General features: G+C 41.1%; 1 protein-coding gene across 1 annotated transcript; it reads right to left on the minus strand.

Annotated features, from left to right (window-relative positions):
• Positions 1–2184: 2184 nt before the first annotated feature.
• On the minus strand, positions 2185–25685 carry LOC132069972 (Holliday junction recognition protein-like). The gene is made up of 15 exons (XM_059466486.1): positions 25550–25685; positions 24640–24706; positions 22807–22868; positions 21843–21870; positions 19567–19613; positions 18951–18990; positions 16376–16434; positions 15121–15219; positions 14309–14369; positions 10685–10746; positions 7442–7488; positions 6824–6863; positions 4249–4307; positions 2995–3093; positions 2185–2245 (listed from the first exon to the last, which is right to left on the minus strand). Exons 1-13 carry the CDS (start codon positions 25631–25633, stop codon positions 4287–4289), a joined length of 717 nt encoding a protein of 238 aa, XP_059322469.1. The 5' UTR covers positions 25634–25685; the 3' UTR covers positions 2185–2245; positions 2995–3093; positions 4249–4286.
• Positions 25686–26767: the final 1082 nt, after the last annotated feature.

Consider the following 26767-nt stretch of genomic DNA (forward strand, 5'->3'; position numbering starts at 1 on the left):
CCCAGGCCTCAGAGCTGAAATTCTTCTACAAGCTGTGGTGAAGATTAGAATACTACAAATTCTTTCTCTGTAATTAACGAAGTAGCTAGAAGGATGGACAATGCTCCCGAATCCCATGAAAAAGAAGCGCTCAGGGCTATAATGTGGACATGCTGAGAAGATGTGATCTGTGAGAGGCCTGAGCAGAGACAGAGAGGTAGAACAACCCTTGCTTTCAGAGACAGAGGAAGAGGACACTTGCTTTGATACTACAACAGCTCATCCTTAAAAATTGCAGTCCATGAACTAATGGCCCAGGGGCAAAAGGCAGTTGTGAGAAGACCACTCTGCCCATTGACACATGTCAAAGCACGTTTCAGGTGTGACTGCAACCTGTAAAAATTCACACCACATTAAAAAGTTCACAGAAAATTTCCTCCCATAGAAAGGACCCCATGGCATAGCAAGAGACTCCTCTCCCTAAGTGAACTGAAACAGAAGTTTTACAAGCCACACACTCACCAAAACCCCCATACTTTTGTCTTCCTATGCGCTCAGTGAGAAATAAAAAAAGGCAGGGGATGGTTTGGGGGGGGGGGGGGGGGGGGGGGTAAAAGTACTCTAAAGGTTTTAATTCTCATTATCATCTTTTTGATTGTGTAAATAAAATTTCCTTCATACCTTTTAAAGTGTTTTTCTCCAATTCCTTATCTCACCCCACAAGCTTTTTAATTCTTCTTTCCTCCTCCTATGCTCAACCATAGCAGAGCAGAAAGAATGATTTTCTTTGGTAGATGCTGCACTGGCTTTTAGCCAGCACCAAGCCCTGACGTATCATAATCTTCATTTCAGTGATAATAAAACCTGCCAGAAACATTTAATTTCCCAGAAAAGCCACCAAGATACTAACTCACAAGTCCCACTCAAACCCATATTTATACAGAATCTATTTGAAAACAATAGCATGTTTCCCCTCAATAAGCTTTCCATAAGCATTATGGCCCTATAATGCATCAACCATCACAATGAAAAACTGGATAAATATTGTCATGGGCCCACATGGTTTGGATTCATGTTAGCCACATGGGAACATGCAATGAAAAGTTAAGCAAACTGTCTACCTACTACGCCCTGGTGCTTGGCATAGCAGTAATTAATCAGAGCAGTATTCAGAATACTAAGTGGACACAAAAAGACACAATCCATTCAAGGCCACCAATCCCTTTGCTTCCTCTCAGTCTTCTCCATTTTGATTCTACCTACAAGTCACCCATACATTATCCATTTTTTTACCCTGAAACTTGCTAATAACCATTGTCTTGTCTAAAATTGGGCATGCAATAAACTAAAAGTGCACAAGGAGTAAACAACTGGTGTTATACTGTACATATGAAACAACACACCTTTGTGAAGCTTAGTAAAATACAGAATCCGTCGCACTTAAATATTCTGCAGCTGCCAACACTTGCATGGCTTAGTAAGTCTGCACATACAGTATGCAAACATTGTAGCTTTAAGGAGTTCTTACTGTCAGGTGTATGGTAGGAGGAGGAGGAGAAGCTCATAATCGTTTTATTGGATGCTGCTATGAAAATACCAGAGTCTGAAGCACTTCACTCATTTATCCCACGAGTGCAAAAGGCAAAGGAACTTACAGAAGCCAAGCTACAGGTGCCTCTGAAATATTCTTCTAGCTATCATTGAGCAGGCCGAGAAAAATGGCGTGCTTTTTCAATTGGCAGACATTATTTCATCAGGCAAATGCTTATTTGCAGCCATCCACACAAATCAAAGTAGGAAACATTTCCATCAACAGGGAAGAAATTGCCAGCCTTAGAGGCAGCTAAGTAGATGAGCAAGCTAATTGAATACCACAATATATAAACCCCAAGCTAATCATATACTTTACTTCAACTCCTTTCAGCCATTAATGCTGAGTACTTCCAAGCTAGAGCTTAGACCAAGAAAAACACTGGAAGTTTTCATTTGCTCAAGAATCAAAATTGCTGAATGTTGAATACCAGCAGAAAATACTACAAAAAGCCAGTCAAAATCTTTGGCCAGTAATTAAAGCAACCAAGTAATTCTAGGGAAATACAAAGGCAAAACCTCCCCAAAAATGAAACACTTTTCCTAAACAATATTAATGAATCCAAATTTTTTAAAGAAATACATTTGACCAACAGACAAAAGACTTAATTGTACCACGCAGTTCTTGCCCTGGCAAAGTTGAATGACGACTTTTTGACGAACTTGGAGTTGTTATCTGAAAAACATAAAAAGAAAAAAACAATCTAACATTCTGAGCTTTTTGCATGTTAAACATATCATCAAGACCTTACTTGTGACTTCCTTGCCTCTTGCTGTTCTGGGTCATGTACAGTTATGGCCTTTTAAGGGCTCAGCCAAGTTCAGACAAAATGGAAAACATCTAGTCTAAGGCTTCAGTAGGAAGCTTTAGGAGTTACTACTTTATTCTTGGAAAGCTATTCATCATTTTTTCAACTTATAGATTACATGTCATGTACTAATCCCTACCCCAAATATAAGAATTTATCCATGGATATATATCTACACACACACACTTGAGTAATCTACACACCTCTGGCAGCTCCAGCAGAAAAGAGAAGCTCTATCCTGACACTTCACCTCTGACCTTCCTTGCTCCCCAAATCAACACAAAGCTAATTCTTTTTCTTTGAGCCTCTACAAAGCTCAGATTTACACTTTTAAGAAAACTGACAGCTCAAAGATCAACCTGCACATCAGGGCTCCAAGAATAACATATAAAAGTAAAAAAAAAAGGGAAAATATATTTCAAATAATTTATTCTGTTCCTTACATTTCATAGCTCTCAAAACCCCCAGATCCTACAATATCTACACAGACATCAAGCAGAAGAACAATGGGAGAAGCACAGACAAGTTGTGTCAGAATGCATTTAACTGCTGCCCAGGTAAAGAGCTTTTATTTTATTCTAACTAGCCAATACTTAGAATAGGAGAAATATCTTACCGTTATCCATTTGGGAATATTTCTCTCATCACCTTGTAATATCACATCCACTGGAACTCTTTTTTTCTTCAGGATTTGTCCATCATCTACATTCCGATTCTTAGAGGAAAACAAAATTATTAAAACACATAAAACTTATTAGCACAGGCAACTCCAAACTGATTATTCTGATTTACTGCAAACTAGTGTTCTTCAGATCAGAATATATGCAACCTGCATAAAGTTACTTTTAATGTACACATTTTAAGCAAAAATCTGCCTACCCACATGCTCGCAAGCAAAAAAAAAACCCTATAATTCCATAGAAGGAACAATCTGTGAAGATATATAAAAAAGGATAATAAACAAGAATATTCAGGGAACAGCAAACACTGCCTTAAAGATCCTCGGATAAAAACCAACAAAAATCCCAAAAAAATAAAGAAAGGAGAAAGAAAGAAAGAAAAATGGCTACAAAACTCTGACAAGGACACCTGCAAATCTCTACTTGTATTCCCAACATCCTGTGGGAAGCCATATACAAATTAAGGCCTATTCTGCAACAACCTTCAATGTAGAACCTCAGAGAATTTTGTAATAAAAGGCAATTCATTAGTCAAACTGTCACTTTCTGAAGCAGATTCAATTAGCTGTTGTCAGAGAGTGGACACCAGCACAGTGCTAGACAAGTGAGGAAAGTAAATCCCATTTTTGGCAACGCTATTGAAGTAGCAAACACCAGGATTAAAATGGCTTCACAAACACAAAGTGCATGTTGTATTTTTCCTCAACACTGTAAATAGTCTGGCTAGTGCTGACCATGGTCTAGTTTGGGAAGCAACAGCAGAAGATTCCAGCCTGCTTTTGTTATGGCAGCCATTATTGCTCATTTACCATTTCCTTCAAACCATGTAACCTACTTATGCTAGACCCCCAGCTGAATGACCATTCTTTTTATAAGCGCTCTCACCTTAAGATCCATCTGGTTTCTCTTTTTCCTTAGCTAGAAAAGCCTTGCTCAGGGCTGCCTGCTGATGCAGTACACTGTAGGCCTTTCTCTGGCCCACTGGTATTAGCAAGACAATAACATCACTTGTCATTGGTCTCTGTGACACTATTGATTGAACCCCTCACCTGCCAAAAATGTGCATTAAAATGCAGACAATATCAAGTCTTCCGCTGACTGCATCAGCTCATTAGGCAGGTGTAAACAACTCAAATAGTTAACAGCTTCTATTGAATCACTACATTCTATTGGACACCCAAAAGTTTTACCTTGAGATGAATTCCTTCAAGTTTTCTTCCTACGGAGGCTACATCACCACCTTCTTCACCTGCAATTTGAAGGTAAATATTAACTCAAATATAGCTGAACTCAAAACAGAAATGTTTTTAAATACACATTGTGCAAGTTATTGGCCACACTTTTTTCATTCTAGAAAACAGTTTTCTGCCCTAGAACTTTAAACTGCATTGCATTTCCATTCCAATTCCAACTGGAAAGCATGGTTTGTGGCTCCATAAATGACTGCAGCAGAGCAAAGAAGGGTTAAGAAACTTTGTTTGCCATCAGTTCTTTACGATTTATATTAAATACTTCAGGGAGTGAAACATTTTCAAAGCTTTTTCTTTTGTGGCTCTCTAAGATTCATTAATCATTAATCAACCATCCCCACTACATTCCTAAATATGCCAACTGGATTTTCTCTCACGCTTCCCCTTAGTAGCTTCCTGTTGCCAAGACCACCTCAGGACTCACAAAGTGAGAAATAAGACTTGAGAATACGAAAAAGCAAGACAGACTCTGGTCACTCAGTTTTAGGTATTCTATTCTGTGGGTGGTTTGGTCAATGACATGCAACAAAATATTGTTTTCCTCGATGTAGGCAGACCTTCCAATTCATCATTAGCAAAATCAGTCGTCCATGAGCATCAAATACATGACTGCATTTTCAGCCCTGCTTTCTGAACTGCCCTGCACTCACCAGAGGGAAGGAAAAAGGAGAGGGGAATAACCCTGGCAATCGTGAGTGAAAGAAGTCTTGGTTACGGTACTACCACATCACTGCCTCGTCATACTACTCTTAAATTGCTATTTCTCTTTCTGCCATACAATCTTCTTCCTCCAGCACAACTGGGCACAAACCTGTCAGATTGCTTCCTAAATCTTCATCCACATGAACAGACTGCACTGCTACAGAAATGGGCGCTTCTTGGGATAAGGGGAACAACTCCTGTCTCACAGAATGGTTGACCCCATCACATCCATTTTAAATTATTAACAAATAGCTTGCATCAGAGCATGAGTTGATTTGTATACAAGTGGAAAATTCTTCTACGTGTGAGTCCTCCAAAATCTAATTTTAGCATATCCTCAATGTGCTGGCAATCATACTTTCAAATCACAGGATCTTCAGTAATTAGCAGTGGGCCATGGCACAGAATGGAAAACTAAAAGTATTCTCTCCAGGGAATCCAAAAGTGGTCTTCAAGGCCAAAAGGGAAATTCACTAACACCTTTGCACCTCAAAGGCAGAACAGAGAGGAAGAAAGACAACTTCCACCTTCCTCTCTCAAAACTATGACCTTTATTACAGAAAGCTATTTCACAGGAGGTGCATCCAAAACACTACCATTCTCTATCCCTTTCTCCAAATTAATTCAGTCCTCTGTGATAGCATCCTGCTGGATACAAGAAATTGTTAGATTTACTCTGCCAAGCTACTTCCTGAGAAAGCAAGAAATGGTAATCCTAATAACTTTCCCTATTAAGGACAGACTTGCTGGCCCAGGTGAGAGCTGCTCCACTTGACTTTTACCTGCTGTAGACAAGCTTTGCACACTTTCAACACAAAAATAGTGTTTAGTACCTGGAAGAAACTCTGCCTTCCCTGACTAGTGTGAAGTATTCTACATGAATACTAAAAATGGAGAACACCTGCCAAAACTAAAACTTCAGTCAAAACAGCTAAGGACTGATTTCTTCCCTTAAGTTAGTGAGCCCTATTGGTAAGCTTTGATGCATCAAAAAGCCACCAAAACCCAACCAAGAAAAAAGCGCCCTGAAAACACCCACCCTAACTTCCAACAGCCAAAACACCACAGTGCACTCAGTTTTTCATGGGAAGAATCTAGAGTCTACATCTTACAGGATTTGGAGATAGCTGGAACTCACAGCGGTTTCCAGAAATCCTCACCAGACGCTTCGCAGACCATTCGTAAGAGGAGGAGGAGGAGAAACTCATAATCATTTTATTGGATGCTGCTATGAAAACACCAGAGTCTGAAGCACTTCACTCATTTATCCCACGAGTGCAAAATGCAAAGGAACTTACAGAAGCCAAGCTACAGGTGTCTCTGAAGTCTTTTTCCCAATTTTCATTGAGCAGGCCGAGAAATTGGCGTGCTTTCTAAATTGGCAGAAATTACTTCATCATTCAAATGCTTATTTGAAGCTATCCTCACAAATGACAGTAGGAAACATTTCCCTCAACAGGGAAGAAATGGCCAGCCTTAGAGGCAGCTATGTGGATGAGCAAGCTAACTGAATAGCAGCATAGGGAAACCCCAAGCTAACCATACTCTGGTACAACTTCCCTTTCAGCCATTAACTGCTGGCTACTGCCCAGCCATAGCTGAATCTAAGAAAAATACTCCAAGTCTTCATTTGCTCTAGAATCAAACTGTTGAATAATACCAGGTATAAATATTTTTAAAAAGTCAAAGGCAGCTCCCACTAATTAATGCAATCCAATAATTACTTGGGAATACAAGGTCAAAACCTCACTATCTTCCATTTTCTCAACAAAGTTCAATAAAGGGTAGATAAGCAGTACATGAAAGAACCCACCTGTATCAGATGCATCTGCACCAGAGTTCTCAGAAGATTCCTTAAAAGCACATGAAAGGAATTTTAATACCTGGTAGCTTAAACTGTATTCATTAGCCCATAGAATTTTCTGCTTTCACTACTTGCTCAGTTTTTGGGGGGCGGTGGGAGTAAAACCAATGCAGCTGTATTCCACAAATTGTGATCAAATCACACCATCTTTATTAACAAGTCTATACACAAACTTACTTTGAGTCAAAAGAAGCTATTCTCTACCACGCAGATTGTACAAATAGTCATTTAAAAAGTTAGACCCACATATTGCCTAACTAAAAAGGCACTTGATGGTGAAGAGCCCAGATCCAATGGCTCTCTCTCCTCCTTCAAAAAAACCCTAATAAAACAGCTGAAAACCAGTACAGATATCGTGGCACAGGACCACCTGCTCATAAATGATTTCTTAGCTTTTGACTCCACAAATACATTTTCCCAAAGAGGCCAACACAGGACAGCTGGGGTTGGAAGGGACCTTAAAAATCATCTAGAACCAACCCCCTCTGTGATGGCCAGATTGCTCAAAGGCTCACCCAGCCTGGCCTGCAACACTCCATCACAACAGATGCAATGCAGCACCCATACCTGGCGTGCTGGTGAGTTCTCATCTTCAAGATCATGGCTCTGCTTCTCTGATATTTTGTAGCATGAATGGGAGAGGAAAATAAAAACTCCATTACTTTCATAACACTCACCCTCTCTTCCTATTTCTGTTTTCAATTTCTTTTATTTTTCCCTCTATTTACATCCTATCGCCAGTGGCTCTAATAATTGGTTTCTTTCTCTAAATCCCTCTGGCCAATCACACTGTAATGAAACACAAACCAAAGTACTCCAGCACACTTTTTGTCACTATTGAACAGTGCAGAAAACCTCTTTTGTGTGCTTCATGTTCAAGGCACTTGTGCATATCTTCTAGCATGGTGTGTGCTACTTTTACAGCAGAGTGCAATATCCTTGGTTGGCTCAAGCAGCTTTCAAAATTGTCTCTTCAGCATTTGATTATTGCAAAGTAAGTCTATTACTCTGAACTTCTTTGCATGAAATTGAAGAAATTTCACTTCTAGCCCTAATTTGTCAGACACTTTTCACAGTGGTCAACCCTACCTGCTATCATCTGAGAGTTAATTAACTCCTTCTACTGTTAATTAATTAAATAAAGTATACAACCAATAATGTGCACAGGACAAGTCCTGTATACAAACTGCCATGTTTCCCCCAAGTTTGGATGCAGACCACTGATAATTATTCAAAGCACAATTTTCCAACCAGTGGCTATAAAACCACTCTCTCATCAAATCCAACAAGCACGTAACTAGAAGGCTCTGGCTTAAGGTTGTAACCTTCTCTGGAAATTAATCTTCATGATTTTTGCAAAACACTACTGTAACACCTCCTCAACAACATATTCTTTTAGAAGCCAGAGTGCCTCTTCCAAACACATCTGGATTGGGAACAGATGGCATTAGAAGAATAAAGTGGTGTCCAGTTGAATTCCCTTACTGAGCAAGGTCTAAGAAGCACCACAAAGGCCATTTTGTTCCCAAAAACTCTCAAGGAAAAAAAGGCAATTTATGTAGCTGATATATGACCAAAATATCACTTCTCTGGGAGGCTGGAATTTATTCTACCTGCTCTTCCTTAACTGAGAGCTGCCATAGATGGAAAAAAAAAAAAAGTCCACCACTCAAAGGACTGTCACATTTGAATCAGTAAAGCTTGATGAAGGTGCTGGACATGCCACCCAAACAGGAAAACTTAAACCTAGCAAAATGCAGAATTGTGAGTTGGAAAAAAACAACACGAGGTATATTCTAAGGGGAGGGGTCCATTGATAGGTATTTGATTAATGTTCAGACTTCATAGCACAAACCTTTATGTATCCTAATTTAAAACACTTAGGTCTACTTAAGAGTAAGTGAGTAAATAAAATCTGTACATTAGCATTACATCCATAGTCAGACATATCTGTTTTTTTTAGCTGGGGGTTTAAGGTGTATGGGCTGCTCTGATTTTTGGGTTCTTTTAAGGCTAACAGCAACCAAAACCAGAAAGCTCCAATGTTTTCATGTGTCTTTGTGTTTCAATTAAACAAAGCCAGAGCAATGTATGGTTTTCTTAAGCTGGAAAAAATCTGCAATGTTCTATTTTTTATGGAATATATAAATATACAACGGAAAATACAAATCTACTCAAGCTTACTTTGTTCATAAGAAAGTTGCTCATCCAACTTTAATATTTAGTCAGAAATTTCTTTCCTAGGATGACTTGAAATAAAGTAATACTTTTCTCAATTAACATCAGAAGCTGCAAAAACACATATTACCCATTTTTCTGCCTTTCTAGGTCATCTGAAATGGAGTACACTACATTTAAAATTAAAAAGATCAAGATTTCTAGCATTTAAGACAACCATGCAAACTCCTTTCTGTAAGAGCTTCTAGGATATTCAGACCATGAAGTAGATTTGTAAAGATTAGCAAAATATTTATTCTAAGTAACTTTAAATACAGTATCTTTGAAAAAAACCCTAACTTTCTTTCCATGTCTTATCAGAGACTATAGCCACATTTTTGAATGACTTTGCCTCATTAGCCAAATGGAACAAGAAGTAAAGGTCAGGACCATCTGAAACTTTTTGTACCAGACCCTTACTTTCCATCTCTACATTGGCATTTTTTAGGCTGATTCAAAGCCTGTATCTGACCACTGTATGGACAAGGTTTTTGGCAGTGCTGTGGAGGAAGACTGGTGCTAGGCAGCGCTTTGTCCTCTTGTGCTCCAAATAAAACTTCTTGAGATGAATGACATAAAATATTAAGACATTTTGCAATTGATTTTTTTTGAAAAGAAACACTACCTGTTCTCCTTGGCTTATGACTAATACGCTGCAATAGAAAAAAAAGTCAGAATAATCAAAGAATAGCAAAATAATTTTATCCATTTTATTTATTTACTTTGCTATAGCCCACAACTACAAATCCACTCCATTTTCTCAGGTTCCCCTGGCCTAACCAGAAAAGCCACAAGTATCTCGTAAAACTTACCTGATCATTCACTTCTTCCCTTCCTGCTGCCACTAAAGTCACTGCAAGAACGTACCTGCGCCCACAGAAGAGGCTAAGACACAGAATTTCCCTCACAGTCTTTTATGGATTTGGCTGGGAAACCTGGGCGCCAATGCTTAGGGGACTGTGCACAAGGCATTACCAGGAGTGCAAAGGGAACCCTAAATACAGCCTCCTCTTGGTCTCCATTAATCCACTCATGCTGCCTCAGACTGAACTGCATTCCTCATCATGCCCTCACTGGGTGGGGCTCAGAACAGAAAGCTGCTGTGTTACTGCCAAGGCACGCCATACAGGCCATGGGTTTACCTGACACACTGACCGGTGAGACTGCAAAGATTCTTTAATTAATTGGCATTATTTCACAGGGGAAAAAATACAGAAACCAAAGATGAAACCAGAAACCCCTGCTGAATCAAAGAACAAAGATAAATTGATTCAATGCATTAACTGCACGGAATGCATTCTGAGGAGTTCCAAAAATACACATTCCCAACAGACAGCAATTGAAAGAAAAAATTTCTCCAGGTTTACAAGTGGTGCTAACCACTGATAAATAGTCATCTATTTAGCCAGATGCATCGGAAACACCTAAACTATCCTAAAACTCGACTGTAAAGCAGATGATGACCTCCTCAATACCTCTGAAAATATTCTATAGCATGGCAAGATTAGAAGATAATCCTATCTATCTATCTACCCATCCACAAAGAAATACTGCTGCATTTTGGCTGCATGGTAGGACTGTACTATTAAATACCGTAAATGCTTTCTTCCAGGTTTTAGCGTCTTTCCTTGACATACGGTCCCATCGTTTAGGTCCTAGAAAAAAACAAAAAGTAAAAATAATACCACTTATCATAATACCATCTATACTGAATATCACTCTAACAAACATTTAGGAACGACATATTACAGAATAACAAAACATTAGCAAATCTGAACTGTCTGCCACCACATTTGCTGAAGTAAAAATTTAAAGGGAAACAAACCAGGAGAATATGGCAATTCAAGCCGAGAAGTCAGGCAAGACAAAAAAGAGCAGCACACGCTGAGTCCAACAAGACTGAGCTAAAATCCAAAGAGCATTACAGCCCCATATTCAAGCAAGAGGAGAAAAGAGGCAAAAGATTTTAGGTTCTAGATTTTAGTCGATGAATGCAGACTCCATGGTATCTGAGGTTAGTCAGGGCCATAACTAAGGCTCTACGGGACCGAGATCCATACTCCTTCCTTTTTGAACAGAGATCGCTAACCCAAAAGCACAACCAATCCTTTACCAATGCAAAGCTGTCTATTACAGTACTCTTGAATGCTTCCTTCCTCTCCCATTGGATAATGTGTATGACATGCAAGCCTGCCAGTCTGTAAAAACCTTTGGTGCAGAAGTGGTAGTTCCCCGATCTCTCCAGGAAGTTATAAAAACTGAGACGGCAATTCATGAACGTGGTAGTTCTTATAGGGCTTCATTTTAGGGGAAGAGGAAGAAGGCCAGTCATGGAAGTGATTTTCTGGGAAGAGCTGCTGAAAGCTTCTCCTGGCCCTGGCAAAACTAATTGCTGGCTGGCTCTGAGAAGAGGCACGCCGCTAAGCCAGTTAGAGAAGCTGGTAACGCCTCTATGCCAATGTATTTAAGCAGCAGAAACACCGCGAGAAGCCCTCTATCTCTGCGCTCCCCGAGGAGTGGCGCCGCTCCCTTTCCTTTCCTGGTGGAGCCTGCAGGGCCGCGCTGCGGGCCCGTCCGGCACGGCGAGGAACCACGCGGCCGACACCAGCGCCGGCAGCGGCCACGTGGCCGGGAACGCGCGGCTGGAATTGGCGACCAGGGCGCTGCTGTCTTGGCAGGGCTCGCAAGGAACTCGGTTCCCTTGGCCGCTCCTGGGCGGCCGTGCTGCAGACAGACGGGCCAGGGCGGCGGCGGCTTTTCCTTCGCGCCGCCCACGTGAAGAGAAGGCGCGAAATGGAGCCGGCGGCGACCTCGCCCTCACAGCGAGCAATTCTCTCGCGCAGAGCCCGGACGGGATCCGCCTTTCAACACTGCAGAACTCTGCAAAATCTTCTCGACTGATAGCACTTGAGAACACACGAACCTACAAACACCAACTCTCTCCCAAATCCAAAAAAAACGAAGGGTGAAGACATCTGGGGAACACAACAGTGACACTAAAGCCGGTGCAAAGAAGGGATGGGGACAAGAAGAGCCCCAGGCCTCAGAGCTGAAATTCTTCTACAAGCTGTGGTGAAGATTAGAATACTACAAATTCTTTCTCTGTAATTAACGAAGTAGCTAGAAGGATGGACAATGCTCCCGAATCCCATGAAAAAGAAGCGCTCAGGGCTAGAATGTGGACCTGCTGAGAAGCTGTGATCTGTGAGAGGCCTGAGCAGAGACAGAGAGGTAGAACAACCCTTGCTTTCAGAGACAGAGGAAGAGGACACTTGCTTTGATACTACAACAGCTCATCCTTAAAAATTGCAGTCCATGAACTAATGGCCCAGGGGCAAAAGGCAGTTGTGAGAAGACCACTCTGCCCATTGACACATGTCAAAGCACGTTTCAGGTGTGACTGCAACCTGTAAAAATTCACACCACATTAAAAAGTTCACAGAAAATTTCCTCCCATAGAAAGGACCCCATGGCATAGCAAGAGACTCCTCTCCCTAAGTGAACTGAAACAGAAGTTTTACAAGCCACACACTCACCAAAACCCCCATACTTTTGTCTTCCTATGCGCTCAGTGAGAAATAAAAAAAGGCAGGGGATGGTTTGGGGGGGGGGGGGGGGGGGGGTAAAAGTACTCTAAAGGTTTTAATTCTCATTATCATCTTTTTGATTGTGTAAATAAAATTTCCTTCATACCTTTTAAAGTGTTTTTCTCCAATTCCTTATCTCACCCCACAAGCTTTTTAATTCTTCTTTCCTCCTCCTATGCTCAACCATAGCAGAGCAGAAAGAATGATTTTCTTTGGTAGATGCTGCACTGGCTTTTAGCCAGCACCAAGCCCTGACGTATCATAATCTTCATTTCAGTGATAATAAAACCTGCCAGAAACATTTAATTTCCCAGAAAAGCCACCAAGATACTAACTCACAAGTCCCACTCAAACCCATATTTATACAGAATCTATTTGAAAACAATAGCATGTTTCCCCTCAATAAGCTTTCCATAAGCATTATGGCCCTATAATGCATCAACCATCACAATGAAAAACTGGATAAATATTGTCATGGGCCCACATGGTTTGGATTCATGTTAGCCACATGGGAACATGCAATGAAAAGTTAAGCAAACTGTCTACCTACTACGCCCTGGTGCTTGGCATAGCAGTAATTAATCAGAGCAGTATTCAGAATACTAAGTGGACACAAAAAGACACAATCCATTCAAGGCCACCAATCCCTTTGCTTCCTCTCAGTCTTCTCCATTTTGATTCTACCTACAAGTCACCCATACATTATCCATTTTTTTACCCTGAAACTTGCTAATAACCATTGTCTTGTCTAAAATTGGGCATGCAATAAACTAAAAGTGCACAAGGAGTAAACAACTGGTGTTATACTGTACATATGAAACAACACACCTTTGTGAAGCTTAGTAAAATACAGAATCCGTCGCACTTAAATATTCTGCAGCTGCCAACACTTGCATGGCTTAGTAAGTCTGCACATACAGTATGCAAACATTGTAGCTTTAAGGAGTTCTTACTGTCAGGTGTATGGTAGGAGGAGGAGGAGAAGCTCATAATCGTTTTATTGGATGCTGCTATGAAAATACCAGAGTCTGAAGCACTTCACTCATTTATCCCACGAGTGCAAAAGGCAAAGGAACTTACAGAAGCCAAGCTACAGGTGCCTCTGAAATATTCTTCTAGCTATCATTGAGCAGGCCGAGAAAAATGGCGTGCTTTTTCAATTGGCAGACATTATTTCATCAGGCAAATGCTTATTTGCAGCCATCCACACAAATCAAAGTAGGAAACATTTCCATCAACAGGGAAGAAATTGCCAGCCTTAGAGGCAGCTAAGTAGATGAGCAAGCTAATTGAATACCACAATATATAAACCCCAAGCTAATCATATACTTTACTTCAACTCCTTTCAGCCATTAATGCTGAGTACTTCCAAGCTAGAGCTTAGACCAAGAAAAACACTGGAAGTTTTCATTTGCTCAAGAATCAAAATTGCTGAATGTTGAATACCAGCAGAAAATACTACAAAAAGCCAGTCAAAATCTTTGGCCAGTAATTAAAGCAACCAAGTAATTCTAGGGAAATACAAAGGCAAAACCTCCCCAAAAATGAAACACTTTTCCTAAACAATATTAATGAATCCAAATTTTTTAAAGAAATACATTTGACCAACAGACAAAAGACTTAATTTTACCAAGTAGTTCTTGCCCTGGCAAAGTTGAACGACGACTTTTTGACGAACTTGGAGTTGTTATCTGAAAAACATAAAAAGAAAAAAACAATCTAACATTCTGAGCTTTTTGCATGCTAAACATATCATCAAGACCTTACTTGTGACTTCCTTGCCTCTTGCTGTTCTGGGTCATGTACAGTTATGGCCTTTTAAGGGCTCAGCCAAGTTCAGACAAAATGGAAAACATCTAGTCTAAGGCTTCAGTAGGAAGCTTTAGGAGTTACTACTTTATTCTTGGAAAGCTATTCATCATTTTTTCAACTTATAGATTACATGTCATGTACTAATCCCTACCCCAAATATAAGAATTTATCCATGGATATATATCTACACACACACACTTGAGTAATCTACACACCTCTGGCAGCTCCAGCAGAAAAGAGAAGCTCTATCCTGACACTTCACCTCTGACCTTCCTTGCTCCCCAAATCAACACAAAGCTAATTCTTTTTCTTTGAGCCTCTACAAAGCTCAGATTTACACTTTTAAGAAAACTGACAGCTCAAAGATCAACCTGCACATCAGGGCTCCAAGAATAACATATAAAAGTAAAAAAAAAAAGGGAAAATACATTTCAAATAATTTATTCTGTTCCTTACATTTCATAGCTCTCAAAACCCCCAGATCCTACAATATCTACACAGACATCAAGCAGAAGAACAATGGGAGAAGCACAGACAAGTTGTGTCAGAATGCATTTAACTGCTGCCCAGGTAAAGAGCTTTTATTTTATTCTAACTAGCCAATAACTTAGAATAGGAGAAATATCTTACCGTTATCCATTTGGGAATATTTCTCTCATCACCTTGTAATATCACATCCACTGGAACTCTTTTTTTCTTCAGGATTTGTCCATCATCTACATTCCGATTCTTAGAGGAAAACAAAATTATTAAAACACATAAAACTTATTAGCACAGGCAACTCCAAACTGATTATTCTGATTTACTGCAAACTAGTGTTCTTCAGATCAGAATATATGCAACCTGCATAAAGTTATTTTTAATGTACACATTTTAAGCAAAAATCTGCCTCCCCACATGCCCCCCAGCCAAAAAAAAACCCCTATAATTCCATAGAAGGAACAATCTGTGAAGATATATAAAAAAGGATAATAAACAAGAATATTCAGGGAACAGCAAACACTGCCTTAAAGATCCTCGGATAAAAACCAACAAAAATCCCAAAAAAATAAAGAAAGGAGAAAGAAAGAAAGAAAAATGGCTACAAAACTCTGACAAGGACACCTGCAAATCTCTACTTGTATTCCCAACATCCTGTGGGAAGCCATATACAAATTAAGGCCTATTCTGCAACGACCCTCAATGTAGAACCTCAGAGAATTTTGTAATAAAAGGCAATTCATTAGTCAAACTGTCACTTTCTGAAGCAGATTCAATTAGCTGTTGTCAGAGAGTGGACACCAGCACAGTGCTAGACAAGTGAGGAAAGTAAATCCCATTTTTGGCAATGCTATTGAAGTAGCAAACACCAGGATTAAAATGGCTTCACAAACACAAAGTGCATGTTGTATTTTTCCTCAACACTGTAAATAGTCTGGCTAGTGCTGACCATGGTCTAGTTTGGGAAGCAACAGCAGAAGATTCCAGCCTGCTTTTGTTATGGCAGCCATTATTGCTCATTTACCATTTCCTTCAAACCATGTAACCTACTTATGCTAGACCCCCAGCTGAATGACCATTCTTTTTATAAGCGCTCTCACCTTAAGACCCATCTGGTTTCTCTTTTTCCTTAGCTAGAAAAGCCTTGCTCAGGGCTGCCTGCTGATGCAGTACACTGTAGGCCTTTCTCTGGCCCACTGGTATTAGCAAGACAATAACATCACTTGTCATTGGTCTCTGTGACACTATTGATTGAACCCCTCACCTGCCAAAAATGTGCATTAAAATGCAGACAATATCAAGTCTTCCGCTGACTGCATCAGCTCATCAGGCAGGTGTAAACAACTCAAATAGTTAACAGCTTCTATTGAATCACTACATTCTATTGGACACCCAAAAGTTTTACCTTGAGATGAATTCCTTCAAATTTTCTTCCTACGGAGGCTACATCACCACCTTCTTCACCTGCAATTTGAAGGTAAATATTAACTCAAATATAGCTGAACTCAAAACAGAAATGTTTTTAAATACACATTGTGCAAGTTATTGGCTACACTGTTTTCATTCTAGAAAACAGTTTTCTGCCCTAGAACTTTAAACTGCATTGCATTTCCATTCCAATTCCAACTGGAAAGCATGGTTTGTGGCTCCATAAATGACTGCAGCAGAGCAAAGAAGGGTTAAGAAACTTTGTTTGCCATCAGTTCTTTACGATTTATATTAAATACTTCAGGGAGTGAAACATTTTCAAAGCTTTTTCTTTTGTGGCTCTCTAAGATTCATTAATCATTAATCAACCATCCCCACTACATTCCTAAATATGCCAACTGGATTTTCTCTCACGCTTCCCCTTAGTAGCTTCCTGTTGCCAAGACCACCTCAGGACTCACAAAGTGAGAAATAAGACTTGAGAATACGAAAAAGCAAGACAGACTCTGGTCACTCAGTTTTAGGTATTCTATTCTGTGGGTGGTTTGGTCAATGACATGCAACAAAATATTGTTTTCCTCGATGTAGGCAGACCTTCCAATTCATCATTAGCAAAATTAGTCGTCCATGAGCATCAAATACATGACTGCATTTTCAGCCCTGCTTTCTGAACTGCCCTGCACTCACCAGAGGGAAGGAAAAAGGAGAGGGGAATAACCCTGGCAATCGTGAGTGAAAGAAGTCTTGGTTACGGTACTACCACATCACTGCCTCGTCATACTACTCTTAAATTGCTATTTCTCTTTCTGCCATACAATCTTCTTCCTCCAGCACAACTGGGCACAAACCTGTCAGATTGCTTCCTAAATCTTCATCCACATGAACAGACTGCACTGCTACAGAAATGGGCGCTTCTTGGGATAAGGGGAACAACTCCTGTCTCACAGAATGGTTGACCCCATCACATCCATTTTAAATTATTAACAAATAGCTTGCATCAGAGCATGAGTTGATTTGTATACAAGTGGAAAATTCTTCTACGTGTGAGTCCTCCAAAATCTAATTTTAGCATATCCTCAATGTGCTGGCAATCATACTTTCAAATCACAGGATCTTCAGTAATTAGCAGTGGGCCATGGCACAGAATGGAAAACTAAAAGTATTCTCTCCAGGGAATCCAAAAGTGGTCTTCAAGGCCAAAAGGGAAATTCACTAACACCTTTGCACCTCAAAGGCAGAACAGAGAGGAAGAAAGACAACTTCCACCTTCCTCTCTCAAAACTATGACCTTTATTACAGAAAGCTATTTCACAGGAGGTGCATCCAAAACACTACCATTCTCTATCCCTTTCTCCAAATTAATTCAGTCCTCTGTGATAGCATCCTGCTGGATACAAGAAATTGTTAGATTTACTCTGCCAAGCTACTTCCTGAGAAAGCAAGAAATGGTAATCCTAATAACTTTCCCTATTAAGGACAGACTTGCTGGCCCAGGTGAGAGCTGCTCCACTTGACTTTTACCTGCTGTAGACAAGCTTTGCACACTTTCAACACAAAAATAGTGTTTAGTACCTGGAAGAAACTCTGCCTTCCCTGACTAGTGTGAAGTATTCTACATGAATACTAAAAATGGAGAACACCTGCCAAAACTAAAACTTCAGTCAAAACAGCTAAGGACTGATTTCTTCCCTTAAGTTAGTGAGCCCTATTGGTAAGCTTTGATGCATCAAAAAGCCACCAAAACCCAACCAAGAAAAAAGCGCCCTGAAAACACCCACCCTAACTTCCAACAGCCAAAACACCACAGTGCACTCAGTTTTTCATGGGAAGAATCTAGAGTCTACATCTTACAGGATTTGGAGATAGCTGGAACTCACAGCGGTTTCCAGAAATCCTCACCAGACGCTTCGCAGACCATTCGTAAGAGGAGGAGGAGGAGAAACTCATAATCATTTTATTGGATGCTGCTATGAAAACACCAGAGTCTGAAGCACTTCACTCATTTATCCCACGAGTGCAAAATGCAAAGGAACTTACAGAAGCCAAGCTACAGGTGTCTCTGAAGTCTTTTTCCCAATTTTCATTGAGCAGGCCGAGAAATTGGCGTGCTTTCTAAATTGGCAGAAATTACTTCATCATTCAAATGCTTATTTGAAGCTATCCTCACAAATGACAGTAGGAAACATTTCCCTCAACAGGGAAGAAATGGCCAGCCTTAGAGGCAGCTATGTGGATGAGCAAGCTAACTGAATAGCAGCATAGGGAAACCCCAAGCTAACCATACTCTGGTACAACTTCCCTTTCAGCCATTAACTGCTGGCTACTGCCCAGCCATAGCTGAATCTAAGAAAAATACTCCAAGTCTTCATTTGCTCTAGAATCAAACTGTTGAATAATACCAGGTATAAATATTTTTAAAAAGTCAAAGGCAGCTCCCACTAATTAATGCAATCCAATAATTACTTGGGAATACAAGGTCAAAACCTCACTATCTTCCATTTTCTCAACAAAGTTCAATAAAGGGTAGATAAGCAGTACATGAAAGAACCCACCTGTATCAGATGCATCTGCACCAGAGTTCTCAGAAGATTCCTTAAAAGCACATGAAAGGAATTTTAATACCTGGTAGCTTAAACTGTATTCATTAGCCCATAGAATTTTCTGCTTTCACTACTTGCTCAGTTTTTGGGGGGCGGTGGGAGTAAAACCAATGCAGCTGTATTCCACAAATTGTGATCAAATCACACCATCTTTATTAACAAGTCTATACACAAACTTACTTTGAGTCAAAAGAAGCTATTCTAGACCACACGGATTGTACAAATAGTCATTTAAAAAGTTAGACCCACATATTGCCTAACTAAAAAGGCTTGATGGTGAAGAGCCCAGATCCAATGGCTCTCTCTCCTCCTTCAATAAAACCCTAATAAAACAGCTGAAAACCAGTACAGATATCGTGGCACAGGACCACCTGCTCATAAATGATTTCTTAGCTTTTGACTCCACAAATACATTTTCCCAAAGAGGCCAACACAGGACAGCTGGGGTTGGAAGGGACCTTAAAAATCATCTAGAACCAACCCCCTCTGTGATGGCCAGATTGCTCAAAGGCTCACCCAGCCTGGCCTGCAACACTCCATCACAACAGATGCAATGCAGCACCCATACCTGGCGTGCTGGTGAGTTCTCATCTTCAAGATCATGGCTCTGCTTCTCTGATATTTTGTAGCATGAATGGGAGAGGAAAATAAAAACTCCATTACTTTCATAACACTCACCCTCTCTTCCTATTTCTGTTTTCAATTTCTTTTATTTTTCCCTCTATTTACATCCTATCGCCAGTGGCTCTAATAATTGGTTTCTTTCTCTAAATCCCTCTGGCCAATCACACTGTAATGAAACACAAACCAAAGTACTCCAGCACACTTTTTGTCACTATTGAACAGTGCAGAAAACCTCTTTTGTGTGCTTCATGTTCAAGGCACTTGTGCATATCTTCTAGCATGGTGTGTGCTACTTTTACAGCAGAGTGCAATATCCTTGGTTGGCTCAAGCAGCTTTCAAAATTGTCTCTTCAGCATTTGATTATTGCAAAGTAAGTCTATTACTCTGAACTTCTTTGCATGAAATTGAAGAAATTTCACTTCTAGCCCTAATTTGTCAGACACTTTTCACAGTGGTCAACCCTACCTGCTATCATCTGAGAGTTAATTAACTCCTTCTACTGTTAATTAATTAAATAAAGTATACAACCAATAATGTGCACAGGACAAGTCCTGTATACAAACTGCCATGTTTCCCCCAAGTTTGGATGCAGACCACTGATAATTATTCAAAGCACAATTTTCCAACCAGTGGCTATAAAACCACTCTCTCATCAAATCCAACAAGCACGTAACTAGAAGGCTCTGGCTTAAGGTTGTAACCTTCTCTGGAAATTAATCTTCATGATTTTTGCAAAACACTACTGTAACACCTCCTCAACAACATATTCTTTTAGAAGCCAGAGTGCCTCTTCCAAACACAATTGGATTGGGAACAGATGGCATTAGAAGAATAAAGTGGTGTCCAGTTGAATTCCCTCACTGAGCAAGGTCTAAGAAGCACCACAAAGCCCATTTTGTTCCCAAAAAACTCTCAAGGAAAAAAAGGCAATTTATGTAGCTGATATATGACCAAAATATCACTTCTCTGGGAGGCTGGAATTTATTCTACCTGCTCTTCCTTAACTGAGAGCTGCCATAGATGGAAAAAAAAACAAGTCCACCACTCAAAGGACTGTCACATTTGAATCAGTAAAGCTTGATGAAGGTGCTGGACATGCCACCCAAACAGGAAAACTTAAACCTAGCAAAATGCAGAATTGTGAGTTGGAAAAAAACAACACGAGGTATATTCTAAGGGGAGGGGTCCATTGATAGGTATTTGATTAATGTTCAGACTTCATAGCACAAACCTTTATGTATCCTAATTTAAAACACTTAGGTCTACTTAAGAGTAAGTGAGTAAATAAAATCTGTACATTAGCATTACATCCATAGTCAGACATATCTGTTTTTTTTAGCTGGGGGTTTAAGGTGTATGGGCTGCTCTGATTTTTGGGTTCTTTTAAGGCTAACAGCAACCAAAACCAGAAAGCTCCTATGTTTTCATGTGTCTTTGTGTTTCAATTAAACAAAGCCAGAGCAATGTATGGTTTTCTTAAGCTGGAAAAAATCTGCAATGTTCTATTTTTTATGGAATATATAAATGTACAACGGAAAATACAAATCTACTCAAGCTAACGTTGTTCATAAGAAAGTTGCTCATCCAACTTTAATATTTAGTCAGAAATTTCTTTCCTAGGATGACTTGAAATAAAGTAATACTTTTCTCAAGTAACATCAGAAGCTGCAAAAACACATATTACCCATTTTTCTGCCTTTCTAGGTCATCTGAAATGGAGTACACTACATTTAAAATTAAAAAGATCAAGATTTTCTAGCATTTAAGACAACCATGCAAACTCCTTTCTGTAAGAGCTTCTAGGATATTCAGACCATGAAGCAGATTTGTAAAGATTAGCAAAATATTTATTCTAAGTAACTTTAAATACAGTATCTTTGAAAAAAACCCTAACTTTCTTTCCATGTCTTATCAGAGACTATAGCCACATTTTTGAATGACTTTGCCTCATTAGCCAAATGGAACAAGAAGTAAAGGTCAGGACCATCTGAAACTTTTTGTACCAGACCCTTACTTTCCATCTCTACATTGGCATTTTTTAGGCTGATTCAAAGCCTGTATCTGACCACTGTATGGACAAGGTTTTTGGCAGTGCTGTGGAGGAAGACTGGTGCTAGGCAGCGCTTTGTCCTCTTGTGCTCCAAATAAAACTTCTTGAGATGAATGACATAAAATATTAAGACATTTTGCAATTGATTTTTTTTGAAAAGAAACACTACCTGTTCTCCTTGGCTTTCGACTAATACGCTGCAATAGAAAAAAAAGTCAGAATAATCAAAGAATTGCAAAATAATTTTATCCATTGTATTTATTTACTTTGCTATAGCCCACAACTACAAATCCACTCCATTTTCTCAGGTTCCCCCGGCCTAACCAGAAAAGCCACAAGTATCTCGTAAAACTTACCTGATCATTCACTTCTTCCCTTCCTGCTGCCACTAAAGTCACTGCAAGAACGTACCTGCGCCCACAGAAGAGGCTAAGACACAGAATTTCCCTCACAGTCTTTTATGGATTTGGCTGGGAAACCTGGGCGCCAATGCTTAGGGGACTGTGCACAAGGCATTACCAGGAGTGCAAAGGGAACCCTAAATACAGCCTCCTCTTGGTCTCCATTAATCCACTCATGCTGCCTCAGACTGAACTGCATTCCTCATCATGCCCTCACTGGGTGGGGCTCAGAACAGAAAGCTGCTGTGTTACTGCCAAGGCACGCCATACAGGCCATGGGTTTACCTGACACACTGACCGGTGAGACTGCAAAGATTCTTTAATTAATTGGCATTATTTCACAGGGGAAAAAATACAGAAACCAAAGATGAAACCAGAAACCCCTGCTGAATCAAAGAACAAAGATAAATTGATTCAATGCATTAACTGCACGGAATGCATTCTGAGGAATTCCAAAAATACCCAGTCCCAACAGACAGCAATTGAAAGAAAAAATTTCTCCAGGTTTACAAGTGGTGCTAACCACTGATAAATAGTCATCTATTTAGCCAGATGCATCAGAAACACCTAAACTATCCTAAAACTCGACTGTAAAGCAGATGATGACCTCCTCAATACCTCTGAAAATATTCTATAGCATGGCAAGATTAGAATGTAATCCTATCTATCTACCCATCCACAAAGAAATACTGCTGCATTTTGGCTGCATGGTAGGACTGTACTATTAAATACCGTAAATGCTTTCTTCCAGGTTTTAGCGTCTTTCCTTGACATACGGTCCCATCGTTTAGGTCCTAGAAAAAAACAAAAAGTAAAAATATTACCACTTACCATAATACCATCTATACTGAATATCACTCTAACAAACATTTAGGAACGACATCTTACAGAATAACAAAACATTAGCAAATCTGAACTGTCTGCCACCACATTTGCTGAAATAAAAATTTAAAGGGAAACAAACCAGGAGAATATGGCAATTCAAGCTGAGAAGTCAGGCAAGACAAAAAAGAGCAGCACATGCTGAGTCCAACAAGACTGAGCTAAAATCCAAAGAGCATTACAGCCCCATATTCAAGCAAGAGGAGAAAAGAGGCAAAAGATTTTAGCTTCTAGATTTTAGTCGATAAATGCAGACTCCATGGTATCTGAGGTTAGTCAGGGCCATAACTAAGGCTCTACGGGACCGAGATCCATACTCCTTCCTTTTTGAACAGAGATCGCTAACCCAAAAGCACAACCAATCCTTTACCAATGCAAAGCTGTCTATTACAGTACTCTTGAATGCTTCCTTCCTCTCCCATTGGATAATGTGTATGACATGCAAGCCTGCCAGTCTGTAAAAACCTTTGGTGCACAAGTGGTAATTCCCCGATCTCTCCAGGAAGTTATAAAAACTGAGACGGCAATTCATGAACGTGGTAGTTCTTATAGGGCTTCATTTTAGGGGAAGAGGAAGAAGGCCAGTCATGGAAGTGATTTTCTGGGAAGAGCTGCTGAAAGCTTCTCCTGGGCCTGGCAAAACTAATTGCCGGCTGGCTCTGAGAAGAGGCACGCCGCTAAGCCAGTTAGAGAAGCTGGTAACGCCTCTATGCCAATGTATTTAAGCAGCAGAAACACCGCGAGAAACCTCTCTCTATCTATCTCTGCGCTCCCCGAGGAGTGGCGCCGCTCCCTTTCCTTTCCTGGTGGAGCCTGCAGGGCCGCGCTGCGGGCCCGTCCGGCACGGCGAGGAACCACGCGGCCGACACCAGCGCCGGCAGCGGCCACGTGGCCGGGAACACGCGGCTGGAATTGGCGACCAGGGCGCTGCTGTCTTGGCAGGGCTCGCAAGGAACTCGGTTCCCCTGGCCGCTCCTGGGCGGCCGTGCTGCAGACAGACGGGCCAGGGCGGCGGCGGCTTTTCCTTCGCGCCGCCCACGTGAAGAGAAGGCGCGAAATGGAGCCGGCGGCGACCTCGCCCTCACAGCGAGCAATTCTCTCGCGCAGAGCCCGGACGGGATCCGCCTTTCAACACTGCATAATGTGGATCAACTATTACAATGAAAAACTGGATATATACTGTCTTGGGTCCACACAGTTTAGGTTTATGCTGAGAGGAATAGTGGATGTGTCTTTACGAACAAACCTGGGTCTGTTGGTAGATAAAATTTAAAAACAGTGTCTACCTACTCCACCCTGATGTTTGGCACAGCAGTAATTTATCAGAGCATTATTCAGAATACTAAGTTTAGATGAAAATACATAATCCATTCATGCATATCATCTCCTGCTAATGTCTGCATTCCTTTTCTTCCTTCAATTAATCCAAACATTACCGATTTATACCATGAACTCTGCTAATAACCATTGTCTTATCTAGAATGGAGCACATGATAGACTAAAAATGCAAATTGGAGTAAAGTCTTGGTACTATACCAAAGTCTACATACGATTTATTGTATCTTAGTGAAAAAAAAAGTCAGTATCCGTCACACTGTAATATTCTGCAGCTACCAACACTTACATGCTTTACTCAGTCTACACATACAGTATGTAAACCTTGTAGTTTTAAAGAGTTCTTACCCTGATGTGTATCGTACGTCAAAGAGTCGATGGAAATCAATACGTCATCCCTGAAGGGATGACTATACTAAAGAAAAAGAACGATTAAATATTAGAACAAACTTTCAAAGTAATACCTTTAATGTATGTTTTATATATTGTTATGAGAACAATTTTTTGTTTTACCCAAACATGAAGTTATCATTACGGTGTTTTATTGGCTAAAGCTGTAAGTCAGCAATCTGGAAATATTAACTCCTAGAGGAAACTGATGTACTTTAAGCATATGTGCAAGCCATTCGACTAAGGCATAAGCCCTGCCAAAACAGGGCTCCACAGAGTTTTAAAATGCAGTTAAGTCGCTCTCTGACAGTTTCACCCAAATTTCTGTTGTAGAAACTAAAAGCAGCCCGCAGATAAGACCAACAGCTCATGACATGTAGAAATATCCGATATGGCACTAGCCGAGAAAATCCATGTAGAGGCAGATTTAGCCCGGCGGCGGCACAAAACATCTCCCGAACGGGAAAGGGCGCATCCCGGGATAAACGGGGATGCACGGAGGAGGACCATGCGCACACCTTAAACACAGAACGGCTCCCAAGGGAGAGGGAGTCACTGAGTTCCCCACTTTCTGTAGTTTCATTGGAAACCCCCCGTCTAACGCAAGCTAGCCGGGGTTACGGACACTGTGAAGTCAGCTCGCACTTGTGACTAAGTCGCGTTTCCAGCACGGGCAGTCCCAGCACGGGCAGTCCCAGATGTCCGTTTTGTGGCTATATCCCGCGACCTGGCTCTTGCCAGCCCTCTCCTGCCAAGGCACAGGAGTGCGCGGCCCAGCACAGACGGCACGGCTGCTCTCAGTCCCCGCTTCCCCGCCCGCCCCAGGACGGCGCCCGGAACCCGCGGCCACCCCGGTGCCATAGCTCACCTCTTCGAAGATGCGGGTCATGGATGCCATGAAACGGGCGCTGCTGCGCCGCAGCCCCTCCTGCATCGTGGGATCAAACTCCATAACGAAAAGCCGTTTGCACCGCCGGCCACCTTCCACTCTGTACACCGCAGCCGGCCCCTCCCGCCGCAATTCAAACCGCCACCCTTTCGCCGCGTCCGATTGGTTGTTGCTAAAATCAGTTCTGGCGCCGTAGCCAATAAGAATCCGCGGTGGGCGGGCTTTATAGTCTGATTGGTTACTGGCGCTGCTGAGTGCCCCCATCACCTCGCCTCCAAGCCCTGGCTTTGGGCGCCAAGTCCGGCGCGACGCGGGGCGTTGTTCTGCCTCTCAATGTCGCTGGCCGCGGGCTGCCATTGGCTGCGGCGCACGGCCCGCCTCCCGCCGGCAGGACGTGCCGCCGCAGGGCAAGGCGGCGCCTCGGGGTGTTCCCCGGCCTGGGCAGCTCCAGACAGAAATGTACACAATGTTGTGTCTCTGTCGGATTCGGCACAGACGGACAGAGGAGTCAGGGCTCGGGAATTCGGCGTTCAGTGGCCGGCGGTCACGCCCTCCCCAGTCGCTCTCTTGGTCCCCAGAGGCTTCAGGCCTTTGGGAGAAGGCCAAAGCGTTACCTGCCTACTGGCACTTGTATTTTGGATACCATTCTGTTCCTTCCCAATATTCTTCAAGTAACCATTGGTTTTCTATAAATAAAGATTTTTTTTTTTAAAGTAAAATACCCTCAAGCACATCAATTTTCCTGCACCTTCCCATTAAAAAAACATTTTCCATTTTGGTAAAGACGTGCCTTTTTCATAATCCCTTACTGTTTAAAGCTGATCTGTATTTACTCACTTCTTACAAAGTTGTGTTAAGTTTTATTTTTTTAAACGGTAGGACTTCATAAAAATACATCTTTGATCCACATTTAAGCATTCTTACTAGTATGATTGTGAAGTTTTCACAGCTGACAAGATCTGTACTAAGGTCTTACTTAACCCTCTTTCTGGCCAGTCTTACCCTTTTTCTGGTTCTTCATTAAGGCCTTATAATTTTTCAGGGTATGATTTTCTGCCAGCACTGCATTGAAATACTGCTCTCAGTGGATAAATCACGTGTGTGTTGAGCGGGCCTGCCAGGAGAGTACTGAAGTGTTGATTTCAGCATGCAGGAAAAGATGAGTGTGGTAATTCCAAGGTGACACAACAGGTCCCA

Source organism: Ammospiza nelsoni, chromosome 2 (genome assembly GCF_027579445.1).
Source record: "Ammospiza nelsoni isolate bAmmNel1 chromosome 2, bAmmNel1.pri, whole genome shotgun sequence".
Lineage (NCBI taxonomy): Eukaryota > Metazoa > Chordata > Aves > Passeriformes > Passerellidae > Ammospiza > Ammospiza nelsoni.